General features: G+C 39.4%; 1 protein-coding gene across 7 annotated transcripts in view; it reads right to left on the reverse strand.

Annotated features, from left to right (window-relative positions):
- Nucleotides 1-23,992, reverse strand: part of DUSP16 (dual specificity phosphatase 16) — a 92,083-nt gene that overhangs the window by 48,414 nt on the left and 19,677 nt on the right. For all 7 annotated transcript variants that reach the window (XM_074006291.1, XM_005570177.5, XM_065523767.2 and 4 more), the window contains exon 2: nt 251-843. Coding sequence is in view for 4 of the 7 variants with exons in the window: in XM_005570177.5 (XP_005570234.3) it covers nt 251-478 (228 nt within the window). In the remaining 3 variants the exon portion in view is untranslated. The remainder of the gene's footprint in view (nt 1-250; nt 844-23,992) is intronic.

Consider the following 23,992-nt stretch of genomic DNA (forward strand, 5'->3'; position numbering starts at 1 on the left):
GCAAGCCACAAGAAAATACAGCACTTGTCCAAACTAAAGCAAGTTAATCCTTCTGCATAGTTTAGAAATATTATTAAATGTGACAATATGGACAGTAAATTATTTTGAGATACCACAAGGCATCAAAATTTAAAAAGCAACCAAAACTTCCTCAAATTACTTTCTCTACTTAAAGAGGAGGCTTCAATTAAAATTATTCCCCATTCAGTGTGTCCATTTATTTTAAAAAGGCAAAAAGGAAAGCATTTACCTTATGTTTCGCTGAATGCTGAATGAGCTCTGTAATTAACACTTTGTCCTGTTGCAACCTTCGCTTCATAAGCTTGGAGCAGTTGATATTAATGGCTTCCAAAATGTGGGATGTATTGTATTCCACAAATGGCCGGCTATCAATTAGCAGCACTTTTTCCGTTCCACTTTCCAGCAGAGCCACCAACCTCTCAGTAACAATTTGAGTTCCAATCATCTCATGGGCCATGACAACAATAAGTCCTCTTTTCCCACCTCCTTCTTTAATTTGCCACGATGATGTAATGGTGGTGCGCTCAAAGGCTCAGCCACTCCATTGTACTAAAAGTGTATGAGGTCAGGCTGGTGGTGACTGGCAAAAGGAGAGTTAAACCCATTTTCAGCAAGAGCCCTCCAAGTGAATGTCTCTTTCTCTTTCCCGTTGATGTGCTCTTGCAAAGGACTCCGTCCACAAAGCAGCCCCTCACATTTGATTCATAAAGAGATGACTGGAATAACCATTCCACAACAAAAGATGCTTTGGGGCAGCCAGCGCATTACATCATTCTTTACCTTTGCTCCCGCGCTCCAACAGCTTTACACTGGACTGAAAGCCTACGCGGAGAGGGAAAGACAGAAAACAAAAACGTGAGGTCAAAAGAAGAAGAAAGAGTGTCAGATTAGAGAGAGTGTATGATTCATAATATTTACTCCATTAATCTAATTCCACACTTGATGCACTGCTTCATTTGAACAAACAAATAAAAAGGACAAATTGGTATGGCTTCAGAAAAATGTACTAGTGATAATTCCATTTTACTTCAAAATGTAAAAACTCAAAGAAAACAAAACAAGACATATCATGAATTATAAACACCCAGGGCTCCGAACTAAATGACCTGTAGTATGGAATTAAAAGGGCTATCAAAAGCTGCTTGAAGTATTATTATTCCAAATAGTTTTCCTATATTTTATTTGCTTATTTATTGAAACCCCACAAATAGCAGCTGAGGACCAAGTTAGCAATCCTGTCTTATCAGGACAAAAAAAAAAAAAATCTCTTCTGAAATGGCTTGAGAATTCCTGTCATGAGTGGGTAGGCGTATATGTGTGCACATGTGAGCTCACGCAAGTACCAGGGCGCAAACAGCAGCCTTTTTAAATTGCCCTCATGGAGGAGAGAAGATGCAGGAAAACTGGAAGTTCTATAAATTTCAGCTATCTTTTAAGGAAGAGGAAGGACAAAAACAACTGATATGTTTGTCACAGCAGCTGCTGAGCTAGGACTGTGAAGTGCCGAAGCTCACAACCATGACCCTGGCATGTCTCCTTCCGGAGGCCGCCTCCCTACCACCAAGTTGCTTAAGGAAGCTTATCCTTCACTTTTTCCTGCTTCATTCTTCAGAGAATCACTAACTCCTAGTCTTAAAAAAATCTCACCCCTTAACCTGGAACTTTAAGTTAGCAACCCAGACATACAGAGCCCTTAAAGTTGGACTCAGTGCTTTCCTTTCTTGCCAAGCTCCTTTAATCAATCACTTTCTAATTAACACTAGTTGAAGTTTGGTGCTTATTGCTTGGACTTCACCTTGACCTTCAATACTCTCAGATTCCTAGTCCATCTCTGCTTATACGAAATCCTCTACTACAGAAAACTACATGTCTACTTCTGGCATTGAACTTCTAGAGGGTAAAATTTTTTTTTTTTTTTTTTTTTTTGAGACAGGGTCTTGCTCTGTCACCCAGGCTGGAGTGCAGTGGCACAATCTCAGCTCACTGCAACCTCCGCCTCCGGGGCTCAAGTGATTCTCCTGCCTCAGCCTCCCAAGTTGCTGGGACTACAGGCACACGCCATCACGCCCGGCTAATTTTTGTACTTTTTGTAGAGACAGGTTTCGCCATGTTACTCAGGCTGGTCTTGAACTCCTGGGCTCAGGCAATCCACCCATCTCAGCCTCCCAAAGTGCTGGGACTACAGGTATGAGCCACTGCACCTAGCCTAGAGGGTAACTATTTGATGGCAAAAGTTTATTATATTTCTTACTTCTACAGTACTTTGGACATAATATACTCAATTTATTATTATAGTAGGTAAATTCTTCCTTGTTCCAAAAACAATTTAAGACTCTAAATAATTATTTGATTAGCTGATTTCAGATCAGGATGTCAGAGCCTTTAAAAACCTTTAGGTCATGTTTCCTAATTCTGTACTTACAAATTAGAAGCTAAAGCATGGACACAGAAGGGGGAGCATGATATACAGAGATGCAGCTTTGTCATTTACTTATGTAACCTTGGACAAATCACATAACCTCTCTAAACCACAGTTTCTTCCCCTACCAAATGTAGACATTATTGTCTCTTCAAATTTTGGTCTGAGGACAAGACAATATAATTTATTGAACGCTGCATCACAGAGAGACAGGAGGGAAAAAAAAGCAACCACGCATCACAGAGAGACAGGAGGAAAAATACCCTATAGATGCCAATGGCAAACAAAGCTGGCTTGCATCTGGCATCTAAAAGACATCACTCACAGATAAAAACAGATGTAATTCCATCCTCCTGTAGTACAGCTGCAACCAAACTGTGCCCTTTCTCACAGAGGCTGACACACAGGGAGTTAGAAGGCACCTGAGATACTGTCTCAACCACACCACATTTTACAAACCAGCTCCATTTAATACATTATATGTATTAAATACATTTCAAATACATTTCTTATTTTCCAAGAAACAACTTTCATTAATGTATTATTAATGAAATTAATACATTATAATGTATTAATGTATTATTTTCAGTATAGCTCTATGGCAATGAAATACAAAAGTCATCTCTATTTTCAACTGAAAGAACTGTAAGAGAATTTGTCCTAGTCAATCCACTAATAAACTTCTGCAAAGCACCTACCAAGGCCATACCACTGAATCAGGTTCTGCCTGCTCAGTGACAGAATTCATGGCAATGTAAGGTCCTGTACTCAGATTGATTCCCAAACCAGGTCTTCTACTACTAGGTTACCCTGTTTTCCCTAAGTACTTGGTTCCCATAATGGAACTGGACTGGGAAAGAATGATGCCAATTGTCCATGAGGGTACCCAGGTGGCACAGAAAGTGGAAATCCGAGAACAAGAGCAAGTTGATTCCAACAATGGCACTGGGTCTCTGAGTCTGATTGACTCCTCTCAAAGAGATAAAATCCGGATGGGACAAAGCAATTATCTGGGTTAGCAGATCAAGGGACAGAAGGAGGGAGAAGTCAGCAAACATGCAAAAGTTGAATTAGAAAGTTCTCATCTTTGCTTGCCCTCAGCCAATTCTCATAAACCCAAAGACAGGTTACAACAAACGGTTCTACAGAGCAGAAAATGTCATTCTTGCCCACAGAACCAGAGTGTAGTTACAGATACAAAAAGACCCTTTCCCTGACCAAGAAAGGGCCTGGTCAAAATGACTCTAACCTGAGAATGTAAGTGAAGCACAGGGGTGAAAGTGAAGTGAGGGTGAAGTTACATTCTTTCAGTGCTGTACTGAGGCCAGCCGGAGTCCTCCTGGTAGGACTTCATGCCCAACGTTTAATTTTCTGTAGTCCTAAATGGGTGAGGTGACAGGCAGAGCCCTGCCAAGGGATCATGGAGGGTAAAGTAACAATGGCCTTAATCTCTTTTATTTACACAGAGAATTTTGGTTAAATCCCCATCACTGGCTACAACTCTAATTTTTAAAATTTCTCTGTATTTACTGTTTTGTTTTCAAAATCCTTTGCATTAGGTAACATTTGAAAGATGACAAGAGAATATTTTGCTTGCAATATCACCAAGCTAACCTTACCCAGAATTTCTGTAAGTCAAGGGGAATAAAAATTCTTACAATGAACCACAAAGGCCCAAGTCCATAGAACAAAATCCAGAGTAAACCAGCTTTGCTATTTATCTATTTATTTAGCCAACTGTTAAAGTTTTAAATATTTTCTTTAGATTTTTAAATAGGTAATATATTCATATGGTTCAAAAAAGTCTAAAAATGTACATATAGTATGAACATGTACAGTTTATTGTGTCACTTATACCTCAATAAAGGTGTTTAAAGTTGCTATGATATTGAAAATTTAGCAAATACATTTAAATGAAAAAAACTAAATATATTCAAAATCCTTCTTCTACCATTATCCTCCACCTGTCTGGGTCCCAACCCTGCCCTCTAACTGGCAACACCTTTTAGCAGTCTCATCTAATTTATTCTAAAGATTTTTTAAAATTAATACAGAATAAAACACAAATATATACACTTTTCCTTCTCTTTGTTCAAATGGTTACACAGTATAGACATTGTCTTATATCTTGCTTTTTCTTTCACTTACAGTACTTGAATCTGATTTTTTTCAACATTTAATTAGAAAATGAATCACTCTATATTTCTATGGGCCTTGCATATATGCATGTCTGGAAATCTAAATAAAACATATAGAAATTCTTTTTTTTTTTTTTTTTGAGATGGAGTTTCACTCTTACTGTTCAGGCTGGAATGCAATAGCACAATCTCAGCTCACCGCAACCTCCGCCTCCCCGATTCAAGCAATTCTCCTGCCTCAGCCTCTCCAGTAGCTGGGATTACAGGCATGCGCCACCACACCCGGCTAATTTTGTATTTTTAGTAGAGGCGGGGTTTCTCCATGTTGGTCAGGCTGGTCTCGAACTCCAGACCTCAGGTGATCCACCCGCCTCAGCCTCCCAAAATGCTGGGATTACAGCTGTAAGCCACCGCGTCCGGCGAAATTCTTAAATTTAAAAGATAACTCCATATGGGCATGGTGGCTCACGACTGTAATCCAAGCACTTTGGAAGGCCGAGGCAGGAGGATTGCTTGAGTCCAAGAGTTCAAGACCAGCCTCCGCAACACAGTGAGACCCTATCTCTACAAAAATTAAAAAAATATGTATACACACATATATAAAATTTCCCCCCTAAAATTACATACCAGAGTACCTAGAAGCTGCCAAGTAATTCATCATAGTGTGCTCAAAAGGTTAGCAGATTAAATGCTGGGAGTCACCACAACTGGCCTGTTTTATGACATCTTATTTAGAGACCCTCTATACCCACTCTGGCTTAAAAGAAAATTAAAATGTGATGGTGAACATTCATGAAGTTATGGAAATTATCTTTTAAAGGATACCCGAAAGTCAGCAAGGCAGTATTTATCATACTGAAGACTAGTAACCTTAATCAGGGCTACTACACAAAAAAACTGCAAAGTATCCCAAGTTCAAAATAAAAGTTTTAAAAGACTTTATCTAGGAATAAAGATAAACGGAATCAACATCTTAGTATAACAAAGTGACTATCCAGATCATGGAATAAAATCAGCAAATCTCCTAAAGAAATACCATTTCTGGTATATTTTACCTTTCAGCAAATGATTTATGTTTTATATTTTATAACATTTAATGTAACACAAGTTGTATAACAACTTCCCCCTTTAATATACAATTTTTTCTGTGTTTTAATATGTAATTTATTTTTATTTAGATTCCATTTGGTTACCTATGGAAATGTATCTACGACTATAACAGAAATCACTGGAGTTTTATTTCTTGAAATTCACTCTATATCCAACTCTGCACAAATACGGTATATCAATGAGGTATGCTACTGAATAAGTTATGTTTAAGAACTGTAAGTCTAAGACTGTTTTTATGTTAAAGTGAACAACGGGGGCTTGTTTCAACTAAAAGAACATAAAGTCTGAATGTATAAAACCAATATTTGCCATTAATTACTTAAAAGGAAAATGTTTTGATTTTTATTACTTGTAGCCTTCAAAATTTGTGCCCAGCCAGAGAATCCTTTTTTTTAAGATTAAGATTATTTTTAAGTGATTATATTAAGGATCTTCTTCTGCTTCCCAGATGAGTTTTCTCTTCAACTTCCCAAACATGATCCTGGGTTCTAGGTCAGTCATACTGACACTGACTATATCCTACTCAGAAAAAAAGTGGTCATCTCTCATGCACACAATTTCTTTCCTTCTACCCATGGGTTATTTTCTGCTGGCAGCAATAGTTTCATCTGCTACTGCTACTGCTACTGCTGCCCTAAAACACCCACTCCCAAGGCCTGCATCAAGGCCCCCAGCATGGGATGGGGCTCCAGGAGGAAACGGGGGTTCCCACTCAGAGAGGCACAACTCCATTTTAAATATTTTCTTTTACAAAGAGAAATTATCAGGGGAAGAAAAAGGATCCCATGGCTATGGGGTGCTTAACAGGTCTGTCGAGTGAGGAGAGGGATTTAGCTTTATTTGGTTGGGCTAGAGCTCAAGTTCAAATTCTCAGTTTATAGAAAGGATGTAATCAGGTGAGACGTTTACTTTTATTAAACTACAAGCCTGACTTAAATTTTTTCCCTCCAATAAAACTGAAGAAACAGGCAACAAGATACACTGAAATGTATTTCAATAGAGCCCTAAACACAGGCTTTCGATAACAGGAAAAACTTAACCAATCAAAAGGGAAAAAAGGAGGCTATCATATCTGCAAACAAGAACTCCTTAGACTTTGACTGCCTCAATTCTACACAGATTAAAGCAACTTTATCTCACAAGCTGTGGGTTAAGAGAAACTTGATAGAAATTCTGAGGTCTGGTATTTGGCAAATATATTCAATAAAAAAATAAAAACAAACACAAAAAATCATCCTCACCAAAATCAAGGAAGCTACGAACTGGTGCAGCAAACCACCATGGCACGTGTATACCTATGTCACAATCCTGCACGTTCTGCACATGTACCCCAGAACTTAAAAGTATAATTTAAAAAAATAAAATAAAGCTACGAACTTAATGTGCTTTTTAGCTGCCTATTAATGTCTGATCATATTTCCTTACCCAGAAATTGAGGACACATATTCTGACAAGTGATGGAAATAATGAATTAGACTGCTTGAAGCAAAACGATTTAGATGATACTAGACCTGGAGACAGCAGTTATTCGCACCGTAGAACCCAGTTGCCTCACACTGATATACCGCACTGTTCAAAGCCACCACTCCAATCAGAGGTGCAGGTTGTTTACATACATCTCAAGGACCCACAGATAAAGGCTGGAATAGCAGTCAGCCTTCAAAGACCACCTATAATGCCTGTGCTTTTAGGCACAGGCCAGCCCAGGTAGAAGCCAAATCTGTGAGAAGCCTTCACCAAAGTTTCTGCTCAGGGCAAGGAGCACTCCCCTCTTGGTATTGGCTCAATCAGAGCTCTTGTCTTTTTCTTAGTACTGCTTCCTGTTTATGATCGCCTGTTTCACCAGCTTCCCCTTCCCTGACACACCTGAGCTCTCCTCCTGCTTCCCCCTCCCAACCTTCCTCTTTCCCTCTGCCACCCATGTACATATCCTACCCACACTCCTCCCGGCCCACAGGCTCCCTCACCTACCTCTCTACACTTAACGCTTCCTCCAGACACCCTGCCTGAAAATGCGGGACCCTACCTACTGGGAGAGGGGCTGGTGTATGGAGGTGGTCTTGGGAGGGTAGAAATGGAGGATCCCTGGATGGAGTTACTGGGCAAGAGGAAATATAGCCAGGGATTGGCTTAATCTGAGAATTGAGGAGAAAATGTTTCAGAAGGGTATCTTCAGTAAAGGTAGGCTGGAGGCAGGAGAAGGAAGATTTAGAATAAGACAAACAGAGGTCAGATGGGGATTAATTTGTGCATCCTGGTTTTCTTGAACATCTGCCAGAATCACTATAATTCATCAGGCCTACTGTAACTAATTCAGTCAGCTAACAAGTACTTATTTGGCACCTAATATGTGCCAGGCACTGCTGTGAAAATGTAGTAATAAATGAAAAAAGTATTCATTGTAAGTTATTAATGTACTGCCTGGTTATAAATTAACAAGGCAAAAATTATTGCCCTTATGGAGCTTCTAATTTAGTGATGGGGGATACAATCAACAACAAAAACAAAACATTTCCTATGATAGATGCTGATAAGAACTAGGGAGAAAAAATAGAGCAGGGAACAGCAAAGGGTGTGCGGGGGCGGCTGTTAAAATTGTAAGCAGAGTAGTCAGAGAAGGCATTACCTTGAGAACATGAGAGAGGAGAGAAGTAAGAGACTGAGCTATGTGGATACCTGGAAGATAGTAGCTCTCTGGGGCCAGTGAATATACTAGTCAAGATAATGCTGAATTGGGCAAATGCCAATAAAAGAAGTGGCAGGTGTTCATGCTTTGTTCAGAACTATGGTTGTATCTATTGGAAATGATGCATTTCCAGGAAACTGAACTTTTGTTTTTGTTTTTTGAGACAGGGTCTTGCTCTGTCACCCAAGGCTGGAATGCAATGCTGTGATCTCAGTTTACTGCAACCTTCACCTCCTGGGCTCAAGTGATCCTCCCACTTCAGTCTCCCGAGTAACTGGCACCACAGGCATGTGCCACCACACCTGGCTAATTTTTATTTTTTGTAGAGATGGGGTCTCACTGCGTTGCTGACTCTAGTCTCAAACTCCTGGGCTCAAACAATTCCCACACATTGGCCTCCGAAAGTGCTGGGATTACAGGTGTGAGCCACTGTGCCCAGTCAAACTTTTTAAATTAATGGATAAGACTGTATGTATTTATCATGCACAACATGATATTCTGAAGTATATATACACTGTGGAATGGTTAATTCTACTAACAAGTGCATTACCACACATAGCCATCATTGTTGTGATAAGAACACTTAACATCCACTCCTTGAATTTTTCAGGAATACTATGTATCTTCATTAACTGTGGTCACCATGCTGTACAATAGATCCTTGAACATATTTTTTCCTAAGTAATTGTTTACTTTCACCAATATCTCCCCAGGCTTCCCCTCCCCACTGACCATTCCAGCCTCTGGTAACCATTCTACTCTCTACTTCCATGAGATCAACTTTTCAGCTCCCATATATGACTGAGATTACACAGTATTTGTCTTCCTGTACCTTGTTTATTTCACTTAACATAATGTCCTCCAGGTTCATCCACGTTGTAGAATATGACAGGATTTCCTTATTTTTTAAGGCTGAATAGAATTCCATTGTGTACATATATACCACATTTTCTCTATTAATTCATATTTTGATAGACACTTAGGTTGATTCCATATCTTGGCTATTGCAAATAGCACTGCAATAAACACGGGTATGCAAACATCTCATTTTCTTTACTCAGTAGTAGGATTGCTGGATCATATGGTGGTTCTAGTTTTAATTTTTTTGAGGAACTTCCATAGTGTTTTCCATAATGGCTGTAAATAGTTCACATTTCCACTAACAGTGTATAAGGGTTTTCCTTTCTCCACATCCTTACCAACACTGATCTTCTGTCTTTTGACAACAGCCATACTACCAGGAGTGGAATACTATCTTACTGTGGTTTTAATTTGCATTTCTCTGATGATGAGTGATGCTGAGCATTTTTTCATAGACCTGTCGGCCATTTGTATGTCTTCTTTGAAAAATATCCATTCAGGCCTTTCACCCATTTTTCAACCAAGTTATTTGCGTTCTTGCCATTGAGTTGTTGGAGTTCCTGATGTTTTTGAGGTATTAACTGTTTATCAGATATGTAGTTTACAAATATTTTCTCCCATTCTGTAGGTTGTCTCTTCACTCTGTTGACTGTTTCCTTTGCAGTGCAGAAGCTTTTTAGTTTGACATAATCCCATTTGTCCACTTTTGCTTTTGTTGTCCATGCTTTTGAGGCAGGCAATTGAACTTTCAGCTTCAGTGTGAGAGAGATATATATATATGTAAGAAAATTTAGTACAATTTCTTCCTTAAAACTACAGAGAAACTGTGGTTCCTATACAGTGCATTTCTTGGCAAAGAAATGAAAAGAAATACTGTAACAAGAAAGATTACTATTAATGTTAATATTATACAATTTTTTCAACCCCACAAGTGTGTTGTATCTACTAAGAGAATCTTAGTTTTACAACATGGAATGTAGTAAATCAAAGACATGTTAAGCAAGCTATATGTGTGAAAAAAGTCTATACAACAAGGAGGTAGTTTAAAGGATCTTTACATTAAAATTTTTTTAAATGCTTTCAGGGTTCTCTCCTTGTCAGAAGGGTCAAACACTTAACATAAGGACTTTACAAGTTAGATTAATGTATTGAAGGGGTTGATAACACTAATATAAGTTTATAATCTTTATCTATTAATATATGCACCCCCTCTTTAGTCCACACCAGCCCCGAAACAACAAAATTCCACTACATGAAAGATATAGTATACTTTGTTGACAAAGAACTAATTGACTAAAGGCATTAAGACCAGAGTAAACATCTGAACAATTTGGAACACAGTTTAATGGGAGAGGGGTTATAATTTAATTTTTTCAAAGAGGACTGGAAGGCTCTAGGAGCAACGGAATGGAATGCAACACCAACACCAAACCTCTCACCCACCTGCACTCAAGCTTAAGCTCACAATAGTAATATTCCAGAATTTAACCTGTTTTAAATCTCTTAGCACTAAAATAAATAAAATCAAAATGCTGAACTACATTCTCCTGAAGATAATTTCAACATGGCTCACAAGAATAAATTCAAAGTGGTAGTTCATGCCTGTAATCCCAGCACTTTTTCCCAGAATTTTTCCAATGCCCCAAGTGTGTTGTATCTACTAAGAGAATCTTAGTTTTACAATATGGAATGTAGTAAAATATCAAAGACATATTAGGTAAGATATATGCATGAAAAATGTCTCTACAACAAGGAGGTAGTTTCAAGAATCTCCTTTAAACTACTTTTGGGAGGCCGAGGCGGATGGATCACTTGAGGTCAGGAGTTCAAGACCAGCCTGGCCAACAGGGCGAAACCTCGTCTGTACTGAAAATACAAAAATTCACAAGATGTGGTGGCACGCGCCTGTAATCCCAGCTACTCGGGAGGCTGAGGCAGGAGAATCGTTTGAACCTGGGAGGTGGACATTGCAGTGAGCTGAGATTACGCCACTACACTCCAACCTGGATGACAGAGTGAGACTCCATCTTAAAACAAACAAAACAAAACAAAGTGACTTACAAGAAAGTGCTTTATCTTTCAGTTAAAATACACATGAAAAATACTGGAAAAGACCTAGATGTATAAGAAAGGGATGGACTGGCTTAAGTAACTTATAACTTACGATAAATCCTGCAACATCGTATGCAACATTTAAAAATGATGGTGTAAAAATATACTTCTTGACAGCCAAAGATGGTCATGATATATTGAGAATAAAGTCAAGTCTCAGAACAGTTAGGTAAAATAGAACCTCAAACACCCACAGGCATACAAACACACATAGGATGGATATGTATAAAACATAGTAATAGTTTTACTTAGGTAATTATCATATTCTTTTCCATCACCTTGGAAATTATGAAAAATATTAATAAAGGTCATGACATACATTCAGACCCAGGAACTAGTACCAGGTCCTGCTGTACTCCTTCTTCTCAGGACCATTATAAATTATAAATTTAACATTATAAATGTTAACAACATTTAACATTATAAATCTTAAATTTATAATGTTATAAATTTAACATTATAAATGTTTTGGTGTGCAAAGGTTAAGCTTAAGGTTAAGAAGATGAGGACCAGGCACAGTGGCTCATGCCTGTAATCCCAGCACTTTGGGAGGCCAAGGCGGGCAGATCATCTGAGGTCAAGAACTCGAGAACTACCTGGCCAACATGGTGAAACCCCATCTCTACCAAAAACACAAAAATTAGCTGGGTGTGGTGGTGCATGCCTGTAATCCCAGCTACTCGGGAGGCTGAGGCAGCAGAATCACTTGAACCCGGGAGGCAGAGGTTGCAGTGAGCCGAGATTGCGCTATTTGCACTCCAGCCTGGGCAACAAGAGCGAAACTCTGTCTAAAAAAAACAAAAAGAAAAAGAAAAAAAAAATGAACAAATGTAAAGTATGGAAATTGATGTTTACCCTCAAGGTAAAAGCTGAAATGCTGCTTCACAAAAGGACTTATAAAGAATTCTTTATTTTAAACAGCAATAATGTTTGAGGGGGTGGGGGAAGAAAAATTAAATTTTAAGTCACATGTTTATGACTATGAAACTGGACTTCAAAAGTAGGTCAGTTAGGGTATGACTCTTATAATACAAAAGTTTATTTGGCATACAAAGGATTTATGGCTAATATATTTTTTAATTATATTCACTAACACTTGCAAAATATCATTCAATTTATAAAGTTTCTGAAATAAACCTGTTTAAAGTGTCACAAATACAACACAGGATGACTTTCATTCCTCTCACTTGGAAAAGTGCAAATTCCTCTAACAAAGTATATGCAATGGCCTCGTCACTATTCTCAGCTCCTAAGCAGACATGCACAACAAGGTTTGAACACATTCCAGGCGTGGCCTTCAAGCCCGGACCACACCTGCTTCCAAGGCCCTGCGGCTAAAAATAACTCTGGGGCCTCAAATATGGGACATCAGCCAGGCCCAGGGGTAGCTGCAGGCCCCTTGCTCAGCTCCAACAGCAAAAGCAGGAGCTACAAAAACTCTAAAATCACAAAACACTCCACCACAGGCTTCCTTCTCTCAGTCTCTTTGTGCCAGTCACCTACAACCTAGGCCTGCTCAGTTTCTTTGCTCCATGAGGCCAAAACTAACCCTAGGAATTTAGAGACAAGTGAGGTTATTGTTTTTAAAAAATACTGTAGACTAGGACTCAGGAGACCTTGTTCCTAATTTCAACTCATCTACTAAAATGCTAAAATGGCATATACAGTGTCACTTGACATTCCCCAAGTCTGTGTTTTTCCTACTTGTATGATGAGGAATTCAGTGATCACTACTATCTAAAGATTATTTCACTTAGAATAAAAAGATATCGCTGTAAGTGTGCCTCAGTTCTTAGCAAAATCTCCTAACAGGGACAGGGCTGATTTATCATTAAGCAGTCATATTATGGTGTGAGAGTTTACACCCTACAACACACAAACTAAAATGGGTAACTCTGGGGTAACTGTTCCAGATAATTCCTTTTGTGACAGGGGATTTTCAAGGCTTGCTCTGAGCAACTATTTCCACTTCTCTTCCAATCCCACAGTATGCAGGAGACCCCTTTAGGGCCTGTTACTCCACCAGGTAAGGGAAAAAGAAAGGGCGGCCAGGTAGCAGAGGAAGGCAGCAAGAGCATCGCTGTTCATTCACCGCAGGGTCCTAGGCTGTGCTAATTTAAGTCATTGCATCTGTCCGCACACTTCCCCCTGCTGGGGCCCTGAGAGTTAATGATACCAGGAAGCTGTATCAGGGACAAAGTGACAGGCCAAGACCTAGGCTGAAGAATCACAGCACCACAGGAGAGCAAGGACACTAAAGGCTAGCAGAGTAGCCCCAGACGGGAGCCGGCACATTCTCTGTCCTCATCCCTTGGTTACTTTTTCCACTTTGTCCTTTTCACTGTTCATCTTTTTCTATAATTCGGCTCCATCACATCACCTAACTGTAGTTTCTGTACCCTTTTTTGTCCTTAGAGGCTTTGCTGTTTCTTCCCCCTCATATTCATCTTAATTTCTCTCTTCATGATTATAACCAAGCCTCTTCCTGTCTGATGTTAAGCTCTTATCATTAATTCATTTTCCATTTTTTGAGGGGGAACTGCCAAGGCCCTTGATGTACTGCTATTATAACAAGTAATATTTTCTAGACTTGTTTGAGACAGTCACCCATGAATTCAGGTGTTTTATCATCTATCAGCCTTTAAAATCTTTGATTTGTTACTCTAAAAAAAAAGTTTTATTTTGGAGGAGAGAGGTAAAATTTTTCCAGTTTGGTGTTTCATACATGGTTGGTTATACTAAGTAAAGATCATCAATTCAATATTTTACATTTATATTAGCCCTTAAATACCTGATGTTCCAGATACTAAGACAGACTTTCACCTGAGCCTCACAGGAAAACACAAATTCTCAGGATTTTCACACTAGATTATTTAAAAAACAAAACAGGATCTGAATTACTTTATAATCTAGTGCTCAGATTCTAAAAGCAGAAAGTAACCTCTGCACATGAGGAAAAAGCTGGCTTCATCAAGAGTCTGCCTGGCACATTAGGACGGACACCTGTGCCAGGGCTCAGCCGCTCAGCCCTACCCGTCCTCCTCCACCAGCCTCGGGTGAGCCGTTAGTTCTCCTTACCTTAGCTCCCAGTAACACTACTGTCTAATTCTTTAGAAGGGTTTCCCAAACAATCTTAATAGCAAAACAAATAGTAATGGGTTATATCCCGTAGAAGAAGAGAAATATCAATGAGTCTAAGGGGAAAAAAACTTTTTTTTTACAAAACATCTGCTTCTACAAATCAAAGTTTGAGAGAATGGTGTTTCTATTTGCTATTCTTTTTGATTTTATTTTTTCTTTTTTAAGAGGTTATTCTGTCATCTTTACATAGTACTATACTTGGCCCTCCATACATTCTGGGTGTGATGTCAGTTGGGTTCAGGCACACTACCTGCGGCAGCAGCAAACACCTTCCCATCAAAATTCTCAGTTTCCCACTCTAAAATACCAACATGTCAGTGGTGAAGTTAAATTAGGTTTCTAACCCAATGCAGGGAAAAACAGAATAGATGGCAAGTCCTTGATATTAATTAGTTGAGTAAATGTTGAAAATGACATTTTGAACCAATATAAAAAGATAACATGCCGGTGGGATGTCCAGCAAGTCAAAGAGAAAGGCTTCCCGAAAAATGTAAATTTCAAAGAGAGTTTTGAAAGAAAACAGGGACATGAACTGTCAGAGAGAAGAGAGGAAGATGATTCCAGATGCAGAACACGCATGAGCAAAGGCAGAGGGATAACAAACTGTATGCAGGCTTTCCCGGCTACAGATTATATCAGCAAGTAACAAAATAAGTTGGTGGAGTAAAAGGGGCTAGATGGTAAAGTATCCTGGAAGTCTAAAGCCATCTAAGCCACTGTAAGCTTTATGAAAATAACATAAGAACATTACTAAGAGAATTTCACTCTGGTAACTCTATTTTGAATGGACTGAGGTGAGGAGAGAATAGATGTAAGGAGACTAACTGACTAGTCTCCTTACAGTACCATATAGTTTTAGTTATCTATGGATGCGCTCAGCCTAGAATGGTAACTATAAAACCTGAGAGCCAAGAGATTGTTAATAGTCTAAATCCAAGGCAGTGTACTTGGCACAGAATATACCCTTATTATACGTCATGGGCACTGAAAGTACCCATGAAAATGGCTATCTAGACTACATTATTGAATTATTATTCCACCATAATAATATCTGATAATATCTCAGTATCTTATTCTGTCCTGGCTTCAGATAAGCTAATGTAAAGAAAAATAAGCACTAGGGACAGGCTCAAGTTTTACTAATTAGGTCACTGTTTATAAACCAGAATAATCAGGCATAATAAAAGGCTGAAATAGGCCGGGCAAAGTGGCTCACGCCTGTAATCCCAGCACTTTGGGAGGCTGAGGCTGATGGATCACCTGAAGTTAGGAGTTCAAGACCAGCCTGGCCAACATGGTGAAACCCTGTCTCTACTAAAAATACAAAAAGTAGCTGGACGTGGTGGCACATGCCTGCAATCTCAGCTACTTAGGAAGCTGAGGCAGGAGAATTACTTGAAACCAGGAGGCAGAGGTTGCAGTGAGGCGAGATCACTGCCATTGCACTCCAGTTTGGGCAACAAGAGCGAAACTCCGTTTCAAAAAAAAAAAAAAGCCAGATGCGGTGGCTCACATCTGTAATCCCAACACTTTGGGAGGCTGAGGTGGGCGGATCACCGGAGGTCGGGAATTCGAGACCAGCCTGACAAACATGGAGAAACCCCGTCTCTACTAAAGACACAAAAATTATCCAGGCATGGTGGTGCATGCCTGTAATCCCAGCTACTCGGGAGGCTGAGGCGGGAGAATTGCTTGAACCCAGGAGGCAGAGATTGAGGTGGGCCAAGATCACGCCACTGCACTCGATGTAGCCTGGGCGACAAGAGCAAAACTCTGTCTCAAAAAAAAAATAGGTAGACTCCAAAGGTTGGCATTTCTTCAAGGATGACTTTCTTCAATATATTTTTCTGTAATTTCTAAGTTTCCTATTTTACAGATAACTTTCATAACAGAAAACTATATATATTTTTAATCAGACATAACTTACGTCACGTCATGAAAAAAAGATGTGGAAGTCAAAGTGAAACCTAAATGAGTTTTAATACACTATCATGACATTCATCCAACAGTGACTATAGTGTGAGCAAATTTTTAAAAAGTTTTTAAATGTAATTACACAGCCCTATGACAGCCATGCTACAAGGTACGAGACATTCATATGTATTCTACACAAAGCAACATAACTATATATGATACAGTATCGGGCAATGTTCCTTTGCCAAACGTAACCTTCAGTATCAAAGAACGCATATTCAAAATTAAAATTATAAACAAAATCATTACAAATACAGTAAGCTTGCTATTCGTGAAACTTAGTATAAAGCAGACCATAGAATTGTCTATTAAGAAACTCAATGCCTAAATGCCAAAATATCTAATTTCACCATCTCATCTTTTTAAAACATAGTCCACGGCATAGACCCTAAGAATATGCTCACAAACTCCACAGTCTAATTATCTAATGGACAGATTATGAAATACATTCAAAATAAACCTATCACCATTTGCTATCAACATATTTAAGCGTCATGTAAGCATCACTAAGTATCAGAGACTGAAAGCCCCTCTAAGTACAACATGATAATAAATGTTCAGTTTTTTCTCTTGCAAATAGTGTTTGTTCTATTAATTCTGGGGTGTGGATCTTAGCTAATCTGTAAAACTCCAGGAAAAAAATTAAATGAGCTAATGGAATACATATAATATGTTCATTTATCGAGCACCAACTAGATTCAATTTCCTATAGCACACTTTCCCACTTTCATCTGATCACAAGAATCACTTAGAAACTTGATAAAAATGCCCAACCAGGCCCGCCTCTGGAGATTGATTCGTGGGTCTAGAGTGGAACCTGTGAATTTGCATATTTAACAAATGCCCCAGGAGGTTCGGAGAATCAGGCAAGTTTGAAAACTTGCACCACCGTGCGCCACCATGCCTGGCTAAAGACATCTGTCCTAAACACATCTTTGGTCTTTCTCTCAATGTTCACATTTAATCAGTTGTCAAGACCTACTGATTTTCAGTCTCTCTTACCTGGAGGACATAGAGGCACAAAAGCTGGATTTCAGTTGAAAATAATGGTAAGAGGAGAAATGGGAAGTCAGTCACATCATGTCATTCAAGAAGGTCAAAGACTACTGAAATTTCATAGCCGAAGATGGACTTCCATTTAGTCTAGTGCATGTCTTCTGATAGGTTAATAATGTCCCTTTTACAAAATTTACATATTTATTCAAAGTCACACAATTCATCAGTGGTGGAAGAGAGAAATTCGCTTCTAGGGAGTGTGCTTTCCCCAATCCTAGAGAGCTTACCAAACATTCTGAAAATGTTAATAGGCTCCTGAAAAACACAGAACGCAATAGATTTCAAAAGATGAGAAATAATGCACTCTTTTAAACACCTGATGTGTGTGGCTGTGGCTTTTGGAGAGTTGGCCTCACCAAAATGCCAGCCTGCCATAAAGTTACAGATGAAATGCCAGGCATGAAATAGAGAACCAAATGGTGATGCAACAGCCCCTGCAGGACTCTAGTGAAGCGGGGAGGAACCCTGGAAGCAAATGCTCGTCAACTTCACTGGGTCACCATGAAAATACAGTAAGATAAAGTATGTAATAAAATATGTAATAAAGTATGTAATAAATGCTCAGGTAATCCTCCCACCTATTGGGAATTCCAACATTTGCTAAAAAGGGAACAACTCAGTACATGATTAAATGAAGGAGCATTCTGACTAACAGAGTAGCTCTGAACCTTGGTTACACATTAAAATCACCTGGGAGCTCTTAAATATCCATATGTACCTCAGAATGATAAATCAGAATCTCTGAGGAATGGGCCCAGGCATCAGTATCTTTCACACACACAAGCAGAGGTGGATCCTTTACCCTCTCCTAAAGAACTGTCACAAAGGACAGGCCACCTGGAAGGCAGTTTAAGAGCAGAGGAGAAATCTGGTGGCACATGTAACACTGTGATTAATCTATTACTTGAGATGCTTTCTATGTTTAAAGTCTGGAATTCTGAACATTTTATTAGGTAAGAGATCCAGTTCTCCAATGTCACAGCCTCTATAATTTGAATAATAATAAAGGAGCACAACAATTCACTTATGATACCCAACAAAAGACTGCAAGGGTATGCTGCAGCACAGAACCCAATTAGGGTTTAATAAGACAGGGTTTATGGGTGAAGCAATCTAGTTTCCAATCTTTCTTCTTAAAAATCTACAAATTTTTAGATGTAGATGTGTCAAGGAAAGACTGTTAAAGCTTGGGAGGAGATAGAGCTCAGTGTTCACTGGCTTCTGAACGCAAGTTAAACAAATATCTCCACCCAGGAATTTCCCATTACTAACGGCTAATCACCATTACAAGGGCATACAGTCCTTTAGAATTCCTCTCTAATCCAATCCTGTAAAACTTCACTTAAGTCGATGATGGAAACCAAGATTTGGGCCTCCAGCCAAACAATCTATATTACATTAAATAAAAGACGTCACCACCCTTCTCAAGGTTGGGCCAGCAGTTATTTAAAAAAAAAAAAAAAGGGGGCACGGTAGCTCACACCTGTAATCCCAGCACTTTGGGAGGCCAAGGCAGGTGGATCATTTGAGGTCAGGAGTTCAAGACCAGCCTGACCAACCTGGTGAAACCCCATCTCTACTAAAAAACACACAAAAAATTAGCTGGGCATGGTAGCAGAGTCCTAGCTACTCAGGAGGCTGAGGCAGGAGAATCGCTTGAACTCGGGAGGCGGAGGTTGCAGTGAGCCAAGATTGCACCACTGCACTCCAGCCTGGGTGACAGACTGAGACTCTGTATCCAAAAAAAAAAAAAAAAAAAAGAAAAAAGAAAAAAGACAGAAAGACAGAAAATGAAGCCAGGAGTTTAAGACTAGCCTAGGCAACATACTGAGACCCAACTCTACTTTAAAAAAAAAAAAAAAAAAGATAAGCCGGATGTGCTGACAGGGGCCTGTAGTCCCAGCTACTAGTGAGGCTGAGCCTGGAGATGGAGGTTGCTATGAGGCTACTGGGGCTACTGGGGAGCTTGAGCCGGGAGATAGAGGTTACAGTGAGCTATGATTGCCGCTGCACTCCAGCCTGGGCAAGAGAGTGAGACCCTGTCTGAAAATATATAAAAATATAAATAAATAAAATTTTTAAAGATGGTCTTTAACCAGAGTCAGTTTTCATAACATATTAACATACAATACAAAGAACACTAGATTAGAAAATGCTCATTCAGCTATTTTCCTTGTACAGTGGGTCTAACTTGTGCTTCATTCACTTACACAACAGTTTTTGAATATCTATATTGTACAAAGCTTTTTGCTCAAGGAACTTTTGGAGGACAAAACTTAAAGCGATTTCATAAGACATCTGTAAGGCTCAGTGAGATTACGTGGCAAGAGTAGGGGGGACACGATTTCTAGCAGTGACGTCTAGAAGTCAACAGGAGGAGGTGAGGAGGTGGTCAATCTCACCTATATATTTATTCTGGATGCTCTCCTACCCCAACTCCTTAGGGTGCTACACAATCTCTTTGTATTCACAAATAACCTCTGGCCAAGAGGTTTGGAGGGACACCACCAGCCAGCAAACTTCTCCTAATTCTGGAGACAACTTCCCGTCAGCTGGTCCCTGAAGGCTGGCTGCTTCCTGCCAGGAGGTCACTTAGCACATATTCATCTCTCTTCAGGAGGCAGACAGTTGCTGATTCTTTTTATTTTTTATTTTGAGCCAGGGGCTCACTCTGATTGCCCATGCTGGAGTGCAGTGGTGCTGATCATGGCTCGCTGCAGCCTCAACTTCCCAGGCTCCCGTGATCTCCCCAACTCAGCCTCCCGAGTAGCTTGGACTACATGTGCATACCATCACACCTGGCTGATTTCTGTATTTTTAGTAGAGCTGGAGTTTCACCATGTTGCCCAGGCTGGTCTCGAACTCCTGGACTCAAGCAATCCACTCACCTCAGTCTCCCAAAGTCCTGGGATTACAGGCGAGAGCCACTGCGCCTGGCCAGCTGCTGATTCTCATTGTGGCACTGATAAGGGAGAGAGGAAGACAATTCATCTTCCCTTGGACCCCAGGTACACACAGTCCCCCGCCCCACACAAATACAAACATGAAGAGAAGAATAAAAGAGGTACAGGCCTTGACAAGATTACACTGACATTATTTCCACCGAACAGTATTCTCCCACAAAGCGTTAAGGAGGAAAAATAAGAAACTCTTATTAAAATTAGTCCATCTTATTGGAAGGCCCAGTAAGGTAGGTAAATGGCATAAATTCTCATGAGTTGGTCACTATGATAGTTGCAGTTGGAATGAGCTGTCTGTCTAGCCCCATGGTCCTCAAGCTTTTCAGCTGACAGCCCACTTCAGAGTGACAAACTACCAGGTCTATGTCTTCTGTCTACTATTTCTCTGTCTACATGTGTTCCACCACAAACCCTAGAAAGAAATAACAGTGAAAAAAAATTATGTAAAGTAAGATAAAACACCCAGATTAAAATGTAAATACAAGAGCACTGAAAATGTACGCACATGTAACAAACCTGCACATATACCCCCGAATCTAAAATAATAAATTATTTAAGAAAAAAGAAAATATACCCACAAAAACTTGTATAAGAATGTTCACAGCAGATTTATAAATAGCCAAAACATTCTATCAACTGATGAATGGATAAACAAAATGAAGTATAGCCCTACTATGGAATATTATTTAGCCATAAAAAGGAATTAATACTGATACCAGCTACAATATGGGGGAACCCTGAAAATGTTACGCTAAGGGAAAGAAACTAGATACAAAAACACCACATATTAATCCATTTACATGAAATACCCAGAAAGGCCAGGTGTGGTGGCTCATGCCTGTAATCCCAGCACTTTCGGAGGCCGAGGTAGGCGGATCACCTGAGGTTGGGAGTTCTTGACTAGCCTGACCATTGGAGGAACCCCATCTCCACTAAAAATACAAAATTACAAAATACAAAATACAAAATACAAAATACAAAAATACAAAATACAAAATTACCCGGGCATGGTGGCACATACCTATAATCCCAGTTACTTGGGAGGCTGAGGCAGGAGAATCACTTGAACCTGGAGGCGGAGGCAGAGGCGGAGGCGGAGGCTGTGGTGAGCCGAGATCACGCCATTGCACTCCAGCCTGGGCAACAAGAGCGAAACTCCATCTCAAAAAAAAGAAAAAAAAAAAAAAAAAGAAAGAAAGAAATATCCAGAAAGGGCACAAATGCATAGGGACAGGAAGCAAATCAGTGGTTGCCAGGGGCTGGGAGTGGGAAATGGGTTATGACTACTAATGTGTATAGAGTTTGTTTTGGGGGTGATGAAAACGTCTTGGAATTAGATAGTGGTGATTATTACACAACTGTGAATATACTAAAAATTACGGCATTGCACACTTTCAAAGACGAATTTTACAACTGAAACTATATCTCAACTCTTTTTAAATGGTAAATTTTGTGGTATATGAATTGTATCTCAATAAACTGTCATTTTTAAAAAGGGCAGGCAGGCCAAGGCACTACTCCAGATGTAAAGAAACTGAAGACACATGACAAGTAAATGTAGAACATGATCCTCAACTGGACCCTGTATGCAACACCAATTATTTGTGTCCCCACTAAATTCTTAAATTGAAACCCTAAGTCCACTGTGATGGTATCTGAAGGCACAGACTTTAAAGGGTAACTAGGTCATGAGGTGGAACTCTCATGAATGGGATTAATGCTATATAAAAAAGACCCCAGAGAGCAAGCTTTCTTGGGTATATGATGAGAAACTGGTACTCTGCAACCCAGAAGAGGGCCCTCACCAGAACCAGACCATGCTGGCACTCTGATCTCAGATTTTTAGCCTTCAGAACTGTAAGACGACAATTTGTTATTTATAAGCCACCCAGTCTAAGGTTACTTGTTATAGCAACCCAAACTAAGACTGTACTAGACAGTACAATGCTATGAAGAATGTTGTGTCAACTTACAGGGCTGAATGAAATACACGTGTGGGCTGGTTAGAAGTATTAAATCAATGTCAGATTTACTGGGGTTGACAACTGTACTGTGGGTAGAAAACTGTCCTTGTTCTTTGGAGACCTGCTGATGTGCTTGGGGATAGTGGGCCATGATGTGTGCAACTTATGGTTTGGAAAAATATATCATATATAAATATGGAGAGAGAGCAAGTAATAAAACAAAGGGAGCAAACTGGTAATAGTATATGCTGTTCTTTTATTTTTTCTGTAAATTTAAAATTATTTTCAAACAAAAAGATAAAAAAGTAAATAAAGGCCAGGCGCGGTGGCTCAAGTCTGTAATCCCAGCACTTTGGGAGGCCAAGACGGGCGGATCATGAGGTCAGGAGATCGAGACCATCCTGGCTAACACGGTGAAACCCCATCTCTACGAAAAAAAATATAAAAAACTAGCCAGGCGAGGTGGCGGGCGCCTGTAGTCCCAACTACTTGGGAGGCTGAGGCAGGAGAATGGCGTAAACCCAGGAGGCGGAGCTTGCAGTGAGCTGAGATCCGGCCACTGCACTCCAGCCTGGGCGACAGAGAGAGACTCTGTCTCAAAAAAAAAAAAGTTAGTAAAACACACATAATCTGAGATCCAAAAATTCTACTTCCAATAATTTGTCTTACATAAATACCTGCCCAAAAGTATATTATGTGAAATATTTTCCCCTGTAACATGTTTATAACTATAAAAAGAAACAACTTCAAAGTTAATGAGTGATAAATTGGCTAAATATATTACATCAATGTAGTATATACCATACGGACATGTAAAAAGAGAGATGTCTGATACAGAACGACTTCCAAAAATATATTCTTTTGTGAACAGAAAAAAAGAATTGGTTTATCCCTAGAAAAAAAAAGCAATGAAAAACTCAAGAAGCCTAGGAATGTTTGGATTTGGTTAAGAAAGAATCTAAGTCTATTCTATTTGTTTATGGGGCCAGTTATTTGTAACATAAATAATTTTCTCCCTTACAGCACTGATAATACAAACTTTACTAATGAAAAAGGAAACTAATACAATCTTGTATGCCATTTACTCCTATGGTTAACTCGAAGCATTTAAAAATAAATTTTGTAAAAACTCAAGTATAACATATATGCCAATAAGCATACACAAATCATGAAATGTACAGCTCAAAGAATTTTTATAAGGTTAACATACTCATGTAACCACCATCCTGATCAAGAAATAGAAACCCACCTGCACTCCAGAATTTGGCTTCATATGTCTTCCTATTACTAATCTCTCTCCCCAAAGGTAACCACAATCCTGACTTCTTATACCATGGCTGAGGTTTTGCCTGTTTTTGAGTTCTTTTGTGTCTGAAATGTTCTGTACAAAATTATGTTCATATCCATGTTGTTGTAAGTAGCAAGAGGTTTTTCATGTTCACTTCTACATAGTATCTCACTGAATATACAACAATGTATATCTAATCTTCCACTGATGGACATGTAGGTTGTTTCCAGCTTGGAGTTATTATGAATTGTGCTGCTATGAA

This window comes from Macaca fascicularis, chromosome 11 (genome assembly GCF_037993035.2).
Source record: "Macaca fascicularis isolate 582-1 chromosome 11, T2T-MFA8v1.1".
Lineage (NCBI taxonomy): Eukaryota > Metazoa > Chordata > Mammalia > Primates > Cercopithecidae > Macaca > Macaca fascicularis.